Source organism: Nansenia antarctica, assembly GCF_963989245.1.
Source record: "Nansenia antarctica genome assembly, chromosome: 20".
Taxonomy (NCBI): Eukaryota; Metazoa; Chordata; class Actinopteri; order Argentiniformes; family Microstomatidae; genus Nansenia; species Nansenia antarctica.
In genome coordinates, this window is record NC_137693.1 from 18,849,262 (window position 1) to 18,860,116 (window position 10,855).

General features: G+C 44.4%; 1 protein-coding gene across 1 annotated transcript; it reads right to left on the bottom strand.

Annotated features, from left to right (window-relative positions):
• Window positions 1-2,492: 2,492 nt before the first annotated feature.
• Window positions 2,493-10,458, bottom strand: LOC308174512 (transgelin-like). The gene is made up of 5 exons (XM_080549596.1): window positions 10,353-10,458; window positions 4,108-4,295; window positions 3,782-3,953; window positions 3,379-3,481; window positions 2,493-3,083 (listed from the first exon to the last, which is right to left on the bottom strand). The coding sequence occupies exons 2-5, from the start codon at window positions 4,285-4,287 to the stop codon at window positions 2,936-2,938; spliced, it is 603 nt and encodes a 200-aa protein (XP_080405722.1). The 5' UTR covers window positions 4,288-4,295; window positions 10,353-10,458; the 3' UTR covers window positions 2,493-2,935.
• Window positions 10,459-10,855: the final 397 nt, after the last annotated feature.

Consider the following 10,855-nt stretch of genomic DNA (forward strand, 5'->3'; position numbering starts at 1 on the left):
TGAGGTTAGTTGATGACTCACTATTGACTTGATGTGGTCTGAGTTTCCGTCTGAGAAACTCTGTATCCCCCCACATAGTGTTACTGTGTGTAAACATGTTGTCTGTTAGAAACACGGAGGAGGCCCTCTCTCTGCCCTCCCCCTGCTGTGATCAGTCCTTTTTAGGAAGTTCTCTGACTCGAATCAAACCTCACCCCAACATGGAAGAATCGATCACTCTTTATATTATTATTATACCTTCTTATGTTATACTCTTTCTATCAGACTACTAACTCTCTGTATTTCCATCTTCCTATCCCCCTCTTATTCCTTCTGAACGCCCCCCCCCCCCATGCACACACACACACACCACCCCTGCACACTACCGTATTTTCCGCACTATAAGGCGCACTTAAAAGCCTTTAATTTTCAAAAAAAACGACAGTGCGCCTTATAACCCGGAGCGCCTTATATATGGATCAATTTGTTAGTTGGTTGATCCATACTGGTTTTACACGGCGCTCAAGGCGCTCTGTCAAAATGTTTCAGTACGACTGGTAAACTACAAAGCCGCACCGCTTGCAGCATTACGGTAATCAGTAAACACCGGTGTTGTGCTTACTCACAGTCCCACACCACAAGACCCCAAGTAAAGAAGGCTAAACAGAGTTTCCGAGGGAACAAAGTGAGATTCTTGGTGCTTTCAACTTGAAGTTTTAAAGTACCCACTCGATATAATAAACAACAGTATAACGATCACTAAACACTTATCATTTGTGTATTGGATTCATTATTCTCGTTTGCCGGAGGCTACCGGTAAGGGAGGGTTGATTTGTAAACATACTTTCGTTTTAGCTCGTGTTCAAAAGCAAGAACTGTGTGTTCATCTAGTTATGTGTAGTTATGTGTTTTTAGCATGTCGATGTTCTCCCAGTATGTTGTCATGTTATTAAAATACAGTTTAGACCTTCGTAGCGATGTGTTTTGTTAGCTGTTAGCCGCTAGCAGCGTTTGTTGTGGTTTGGTCAGAGTCACTTTTCTCCCATTCAGTGTTTGAGATGAACCAACATTCAAATACGCCTGTCGTGTTCAATCTTTCTCTGATTTGAATGTATGACACATCATTTGAAAGCTTACAATCTGTAGTTTAAGCATGTGTAAAAACTGAAAAAGTACGTTGCACATTTCACCAGGAGCTGTCACATATTGGTTGTTGGTTATAATTGTATAGCCTATTGGTTGTTTCCTGGTGTTGTTTTGCTCTGTTTGTAGTCTACTTGATGTATTTTTTATCAGCTGTTAAATCACCACAGCGGTTAATCCACTAATAGAGATAATAGCAGATTGAAAATGCTTGTAGCTAACTACTCTATATCTCGTGGTTGCAGCTATTGCGAATTGCTATTCACGCGAGTCAGCTGTGAATCACCGCAGGTCCTTGACGCTTGTTGCAAAAATGGATGACGAACGGCTGATACTTGAGGTGGAAAAATATATATTTTTGACAGTGGAGCAGGTAGAACGTTGACGGTGACAACGCTCAGGTGGAGCTTGGACAACGGGAAGTTGACACAACACCGATGGAGAGGTGACGCAACGCAGTAGGTGGAGCTTGGGCGTAACGCAACCCCAGTCAAACGTTTGACTGCAGTATCTATTCTATGCGCCTTATAATCCGGTGCGCCTTATAATCCGGTGCGCCCTGTATATGAAAACAGTTCTAAAATAGGCCATTCATTGAAGGTGCGCCTTATAATCCGGTGAGCCTTATAGTGCGGAAAATACGGGTACTTCCTCTCTCTCCCTTTCTCACTCCACCGAACCCTCCCTCTCTTCCTCTACTTCTCCCTTTTTCTTCTCTGTCCCTGGCCTGTTTACTCTAGTTAGCTTAGTTAGCTTAGTCGGCACTCAAGCTGAAGATAGTATAAACAAAACCTTGGCAGGAGAGTAGGTGATACTCCTTTCTACTGGAACCCCCTCCCCCTGTTGTCTCCCTTGTTCTTCTGTCTTGTTCCCTCTTTCCCTGCCCCAGCAAATACAAGCCTGGTGCTGGCAGTCAGAGTGAGTCTGTCCTGTCAGAACGACTTATTATCAGCAGTTAAAGGATCCAGCTAGGCAATACCCCCCTCCCTCATACTATATATATATATAATACTCACTCATTCACTACGCAGCTAGTCAGATAGTCAGCGCCACTCTACTCCACTCTACTCTACTCCATTGGCAGATTCTTTATTTTCCATCAGAGTCTTTCCTTATCTCATACCACAGAGTAGTGCCATAGGCTTCTGACCAACAGGCTGCAGTAAGACCATGGGAGAGGGAGAGGGAGAGGGACCATGGGAGAGGGAGAGGGGCAATGCATAGAACCTACTGGTTGCACTGCAGCTATGCACCTCTCATTGATCTCTTTATGTTGTAAAGAAAGAGAAGTTTTTAAAATCAAACTGAACTTTATTTCAGAATCATTAATTATTATCATACAATGTACAAAAATACTGAGTTTTGGTGGCCCAACATCTTGATTAAGAAGTAGGAGATTGACCACACCTTACTACCGCTTTCCCAGTACAAACCCAGTACAAACCATATTTTAGCAACATCTCTTTTAACACTTATTACCATCAGACATTGAGTGCAGCATTGAAAGCAGTATCTAAATGAAATGTATGTTTCTTTATGTATCTAATTGTGCAGCATGTCTTGTTGGTAACAAAAATAGGACATTTTACAGACCTTGGTCACTATGTTAATGTTTGTTGTATTGCGTATCTGTGCAGTGTGTATATGTTTGGTCCCTGTTGTTTTGGTCCAGTTTGGTCTTGATGAAGTTCTGGGTGTATGTCTCCTCTTTGTTTATGTTAACAGACAGCTTCTTCCTCTTCAGTGATTGGCCAAGAGAGGGAGGAGGGAGAGAGTGTACTCAAGTTTAAGACGAGAGGGCATTGGACGTCTTTTATGGGTTCAGGATCTGCCTTTGTTGCCCATAGCCTGTCATACCAGCCTGAGATGCCCCTTTGTTTGTGCCCATCTGCAGGCCAATGACAGTCTTGCCCTCATTCAGCTGGTCCTCTGAGAATTCTCGTCTGTTCTCCTGCGATTTCCTGCACACACACACACACGCATTTATGTTTTTAAACCAAAGTGACATGTACTTGAATGAATGAATGAATGAATGGTTTAATGGCCACACGACCAAGGTCGGTGGAATTTGTTGTCGGTACAGATGAAAAAAAACTCAATACAGCAGTGTCAAATACATCAAACATACACACATTACACATGACTATCACAATGGACAATGTACACACATAACCACAAGACAAAATCATAGACAATATGTCAGTTATTGAGATGTCAGTTACTACAAAGAGGACATAGAATGGTGCCCTGACTCACTTATGAAACCAGCTGGGGTCACCACGGTAGTTCCCATCATCCCTGGTGACAGCCAGACTCCCCAGGGCCATCAGGGTCCTCTGGACTGCAGCCAGGTCTTTCCCTGCAGACAGACAGCCGTCTCACATTAACTCAGCACACACCAACACACAACCCAGTAAACAAAGAGTCCAAAAGACGTCCTCAGGGAAGCCGGAATGTGGGTTCAGATGACATCTTTCTAGGACGTCCAGAAGACGTCATCTGGACGTCCTAGAAAGACGTCATCTGAACCCACATTCCGGCTTCCCTGAGGACGTCTTTTGGACTCTTTGTTTACTGGGAATACTGAAGGTGAGGTTCTGGGAAAGGACTAGAACTACTGTACAGTATCACCAGGTTAACATGCGTCTCTCTGACTTACCCTCCCAGAGGTCGACTGTCTGGAACATGTCAGTCTTGGTGATCCCATACTTCTCAGCAGCGTTTAGGAACTGTGAGATCATCTCCATCTGTTTGAAGGCCATGGTTGAGCTCTGAACCTTCTTGATAGGCTTATTCCCAGTGAACAGACTGTTGATGAGCTCACCCAGGACCTGGAGAGGGAAGTAGAGGCAGAGGGGGGGGGAAATAAATACCTGTGAAAGACTGAGACAAACATATCTGAACAAACAAACAAACAAAATGCATACAAGCACCCACGCACACGCACACACAGCTATATGGAGTATCAAATGGACAGGCACTCACACATCCATCCTTGAGCCAGTTCTGCCAGCCGATCTTGCCTGCTTCAGGCTGGCCAACTCCAGCGCCACACTGAGCCATGATCCACTCGGTCAGCCTCTCCTCCAGCTCCTGGTCATACTTCTTATCAATCTTACTCTGCACCTCACGGCTCAGACCGTAGGAGGGACCTTTGTTTGCCATTGCTGTTCCTGCAGGGAGGGAGATCTCATTTAAGATTGATAATAGTGTTGATCTATCAATCTATACAGTTTGGCAAAAAATAAGCATGTGATTGGCTCATAGAGCATTCCATGATATCTGTGATAGTGTATCCATGTGTGTCAGTGGCAATTTAACTCTTTAGTTTCCTTCTGCTGTGTCATGGCTCTACCACGACACTATATAGATGGTAACAGCATTCACATTCAGGTCCCTGCCCAGCCCACACCCAGAAAGCTGGCCCTGAGTCAAGACAAACAAGCCTGTAATCAGAGTCTGCTGATCTCTCTCTCTCTCTATCTTTCTTTCTCTCCTCTCCCTCTCTCTCTGTGTGCGAGACATAACTTTTTATGCGTATGTGTGTCAGGCCCATGTCATTGTAGTCCTATAGAATAGACAAGTGGGTCCTAAGTTCAGAACTTATACAAGCCCTCACGTTTTTCATATCTCTAAAACACAGATGCTCTGTGAGAAATTGGTGGTGTTCTTTTAAAAAAATATCATACAGGAAGGTCCTGTGAAATTCTTGACAACCTGGCCTGTTACATTATCAACATGTTATACAAAGCTTATCCTCAAGACAGTTAATAACAGATGTTGTCCACACTGCATTCACGTTGCTTATATGATTTGGAATCCTACTATGAGCATTGTTAAAAGACACATTTATATGCATTCTGGTTAAAGTATTGTGGGTATTATGGGTCTGCAACTTTTGTATCAAGACATGGTTGATATACATGGTTAAAGAGGGCACTATGCCATGCTGGAGGATGGAACTACACGAGAAAAAACAAGTCAAGAATTTCTCAGATCCCTAAATATGAGGCAGTCATTCTGAATCTATGTAGATGCCTCCCCACTTGACTTGTTACAAGACAAGGACTGGACAAGGACAGGAACAGGAACAGGAACAGGTCAACAACAGCACATGGACTCAAAATGACTGAATGGAATCTAAATGAATGTTAACCATAAACATTTTCTGTCCTGAGGGTCAACGTTTTAAGTAGTATCCTCCAGGTTGGCTCATACAGAAAGTACTTCCTGTCTTCCTCCCCAGCCACACCCTGCTCTCTGCATCCTGTTTGCTCATTCCTAGCTTCCTGGGTCTACTCTGTCGCCTCCTCTCTCCCTGTCTTACAAAGGTAGCTAGCTACTTTTGTTAACCTGCAGATATTGTGGTGTTCTGTGTCAAAGTGCCCATCAACATAGCAAATATAATACAGGCAAACCTAATGACCTAGTCCTCCCAATCTTTGTGGTTAAATGCAAGGCTTATCATTATGGCAGCATACACAGATATGATAGCAATACTTGTGATCTGGCTCTATGGCTTACTGAACTGAAGCAGAGTGAATATCTCAGCTAACTGTATTTATCAAGAGGGTTTGTCATGTATGCAGGAAGTATAGTAAGAGCAGATGTTATCTAGAGTCGTCCACAGTTACAGTAATACAGCAACAGGCACCACCCCTCTTCTATTTCATTCCGATAATAAAAGTCATTGTTGAGGTGTCAGTAATCAAACATGATTGATTTATACTGAATATAATGATGTCACATAATTTCATCTTGTTTATATTGGCATTCAACTTCTTTGCAAAACGGGTGGAGGCACTTCTTGTCTTTAAGTGTGTGTGTGTGTGTGTGTGTGTGTGTGTGTGTGTGTGTGTGTGTGTGTGTGTGTGTGTGTGTTTGTGTGTTTGTGTGTGTGTGTATGAAGTAAGGTAAGTATTAACATTGTGATCGCATGCAGGTACATGTTTGTTTTCACACTCGTACTGTTGCAAGAGTACACTGACAACCCAAACTACTGCAACTAGGGAGCACATTCTGTCCTGCACCTCAACACTCTGCTTCCTGTTATTGCGCAGTGTGAAAGAAACATCTGTGAGTCTGAGATATTCTTAATGATCTCTGGCCTTAGCAACAATACAAACACACACATACACACACATGCACACACACTCACACACACAGATGTATTGTGTCTCGAACTGAATCCAAAATGGCATGTAAGTGTAGCCATGATTCTGCAGTATTTGTGTAGTCTATTGTGTTAGTATTATTCTGTTTCAGCCACACCCTATCCCAACATTCTTTCACAACAGATTTTTCTCAATGTTGTGTTTGCGGCCATGTGTGTGTGTGTGTGTGTGTGTGTGTGTGTGTGTGTGTGTGTGTGTTGTTAATCTGTTCTAAATCAGATAATTCATTACTCCCTAATACTTAATTTGCCTTACAGTAGCAAATGAGTTCCACACTGCCAGCTGCAGTCAGTTTCATGTGTCTTTTCCCACTTGCAGAGCAGTTACGAGTGATTATATGGGGATGTGGAGGAGGGACTTGTTGTTCTATCTGACAGCCAAGTTATGTCACAACCAGAGACATTTTGTAACAACAACCGTTGTAAATAGAATAATACATTCCAAATCCCCCTCTAACCAATCTGAGCAGCTGTGTCTCACTCTGAGGATCTGCCATGGAATAGTTCTAACATGCCCAGAGAGAACATCTCCCTGCAACTCATTATATAGAGGAACACTGGCTGGATCCCATCTTACTTGAACAAGATCCCTCTTGATTGACCGATGAGGACTATCAATGCAAGGCATTGGTGATAACATTTACCTGTGTGAAAATAAATGTCTGTGCATGATCGGCCACAGGCAGAGCCGAATACATCCATGAGTGATTTGTTATCCCTGGAAGGGCTGAGAGGAAGGAGGAGGGGGGGTCTAAGCTGGGAGGATATAAGTCTAACCTGTTTTTGTATTTGAATGTTGGTTGGGGGGGAGGGGGGGGGGGGGGGATAGACCTGTTGGATCCTGACAGCCTTAAGCTTTTCCCAGTGCCAGAGGCCTGTTCCAACAGGCCCAGGCCTCAGTCTAACCACCTCGGTCTAACTACCTCAGTTTAACACTAGGGGTAGTGGTGGTCTAGTGGATAGTGAGTTGGACTTGTGATCAGAAGGTTGTGAGTTCAAATCCCGCCTGAAGCCACACCACTACTAGTGTGCCCTTGGGTAAGGCACTTAGCCCTCAGTTACTCCAGGGGGAATGTCCCTGTAATTCGTAATTGTAAGTCGCTTTGGATAAAAGCGTCTGCTAAATGGCAAAATTAAAAAATATATAAAAATTAAAAAAATTAACCTCCTCAGTCTAACTACCTCAGTCTAACTACCTCAGTCTGACTACCTCAGTCTGACTACCTCAGTCTGACTACCTCAGTCTGACTACCTCAGTCTGACTACCTCAGTCTAACCTCCTCAGTCTAACTACCTCAGTCTGACTACCTCAGTCTGACTACCTCAGTCTGACTACCTCAGTCTAACTACCTCAGTCTAACTACCTCAGTCTGACTACCTCAGTCTGACTACCTCAGTCTAACTACCTCAGTCTGACCTCCTCAGTCTGACTACCTCAGTCTGACTACCTCAGTCTGACTACCTCAGTCTAACTACCTCAGTCTGACTACCTCAGTCTGACCTCCTCAGTCTGACTACCTCAGTCTGACTACCTCAGTCTAACTACCTCAGTCTAACTACCTCAGTCTAACTACCTCAGTCTGACTACCTCAGTCTGACTACCTCAGTCTGACTACCTCAGTCTGACTACCTCAGTCTGACTACCTCAGTCTGACTACCTCAGTCTGACTACCTCAGTCTGACTACCTCAGTCTAACTACCTCAGTCTAACTACCTCAGTCTAACCACCTCAGTCTAACTACCTCAGTCTGACTACCTCAGTCTAACTACCTCAGTCTGACTACCTCAGTCTGACTACCTCAGTCTAACTACCTCAGTCTGACTACCTCAGTCTGACTACCTCAGTCTGACTACCTCAGTCTGACTACCTCAGTCTGACTACCTCAGTCTGACTACCTCAGTCTGACTACCTCAGTCTGACTACCTCAGTCTAACTACCTCAGTCTGACTACCTCAGTCTGACTACCTCAGTCTGACTACCTCAGTCTGACTACCTCAGTCTAACCTCCTCAGTCTAACTACCTCAGTCTAACTACCTCAGTCTAACTACCTCAGTCTGACTACCTCAGTCTGACTACCTCAGTCTGACTACCTCAGTCTGACTACCTCAGTCTGACTACCTCAGTCTGACTACCTCAGTCTGACTACCTCAGTCTAACTACCTCAGTCTGACTACCTCAGTCTGACTACCTCAGTCTGACTACCTCAGTCTAACTACCTCAGTCTAACCACCTCAGTCTGACTACCTCAGTCTAACAACCTCAGTCTGACTACCTCAGTCTAACTACCTCAGTCTGACTACCTCAGTCTGACCTCCTCAGTCTGACTACCTCAGTCTGACTACCTCAGTCTAACAACCTCAGTCTGACTACCTCAGTCTAACTACCTCAGTCTGACTACCTCAGTCTGACCTCCTCAGTCTGACTACCTCAGTCTGACTACCTCAGTCTAACTACCTCAGTCTAACTACCTCAGTCTGACCTCCTCAGTCTAACTACCTCAGTCTGACTACCTCAGTCTGACTACCTCAGTCTGACTACCTCAGTCTGACTACCTCAGTCTGACTACCTCAGTCTAACTACCTCAGTCTGACTACCTCAGTCTGACTACCTCAGTCTAACTACCTCAGTCTAACCTCCTCAGTCTAACTACCTCAGTCTAACTACCTCAGTCTGACTACCTCAGTCTAACCTCCTCAGTCTGACTACCTCAGTCTGACTACCTCAGTCTGACTACCTCAGTCTAACCTCCTCAGTCTAACTACCTCAGTCTGACTACCTCAGTCTAACTACCTCAGTCTGACTACCTCAGTCTGACTACCTCAGTCTAACTACCTCAGTCTGACTACCTCAGTCTAACTACCTCAGTCTAACTACCTCAGTCTAACTACCTCAGTCTAACTACCTCAGTCTAACTACCTCAGTCTGACTACCTCAGTCTGACTACCTCAGTCTAACCTCCTCAGTCTAACTACCTCAGTCTGACTACCTCAGTCTAACCACCAGCCTGGTGCTGCACAGGTCAACCCTCAACCTTCCAGCTCCACCAGTCGTCTCTGCCTCTCATGACTTCATCTGTGCTCTTGGAACCTTACTCAAATATAGATCAAGTGTTACATACTGTGTAAATGTTATCTTAATGTCACAGGGTTATCTGGGCTCGATCATGAGCTTATTCACCTAGACACAGACCATTACCGTCACCCATGAACATACCAACAGAGTTCATACAAACCCTCATTCGTACACAGTTACATTCCCATATCTCTCCTCCAGACTGGGTATACATTCTGTAAGTTAGGAGGGGCCGTATATTATTCAACACTGTTGATGTACACTGTCTCCATTTTAAAAGATATAGCACACACTGTATATATATCATGGGCCCTGTAGCATTCCATGAAGCCATCTTACTTCATGGAGCATGTAGTTCGATGCGAAGTGTATGAGAGTAAGAGTGCTGAGAACTGGATTTGATAAGAACAAGAATCTGATTGAATTCAATTGTGAACAGGATCTGATAGACACGATCTGGGCAGAGGAAGGAAGAGCATTTAGACAGGAACTGAGAGGGGGAACATTCTGCTTTGTTCTGTTGGGGTCAATTTTAGGGAATGAAATACTACTTAAATACATGTCATGCAGTGACAGAGTAGGAGAAGAAGGGAGGACTGTGTGTGTGTGTGTGTGTGTGTGTGTGTGTGTGTGTGTGTGTGTGTGTGTGTGTGAGAGAGAGAGTGTGAGTGTGTGAGAGGGAGACCAGCCAAATCAAGATCCAAAATGTGAAATAGATAGCATCAAGTTTTCTCCAAGTGAGTACGTCTACACCTCTTTTGCCCTCGCTCGTCGACAATATAGATATTCCAATAAGAGAACTAACCAAAGCTACAGCCCAATGTCAGAGGCAACTTCCCAGGCAAGCCAAAGAAATGACAAGACACAATTTTGATAATGTTAGATAAACCAGGAAATTGAACATTGAACACTCCACGTATGCTATTATAGTCACTGCACTCTTTCAAACGACAATCCTTTGAAGTAGACAGGCGTGTACTTACAGTATGTTGTGGGGAGATGTAAAGGTGTAGAGACGGTGGCTTTGGCCCTGTGTCTGCTCTCTTCCTCTTTAGTACAGAGTACAGAGTCCACTCACAGGGAGTGCCGGCTTACAAAGAAATGAAACACTTCTTTCTGAAAATGACTTCACCACATTCAAGAGAAAGGGCGAGCGAGAGAGAGAGAGAGAGAGAGAGAGAGAGAGAGAGAGAGAGAGAGAGAGAGAGAGAGAGAGAGAGAGAGAGAGGGGAGGAGAGTAAAGAAGGGGAGGGAGGAACCCACGGCCCTAAAAGGATAGAGACAGGTTTTTTTCTCATTTTCTATGCGCTTCCTGTCCTCCTATTTCACTCTTCGACCCACCCTTTTCTCTTTTTCTCTGTTCTTCCCCTCTTAATGTGCCTCCTTATTTGGGAGCGGGACAGGGAGAGAGGGAGGGCACCCTGCCAAAGGGCTTGGTTTGGTCAGTCAGAGGAATTCTCCACATTTCTCCCTATACCACTCAGTC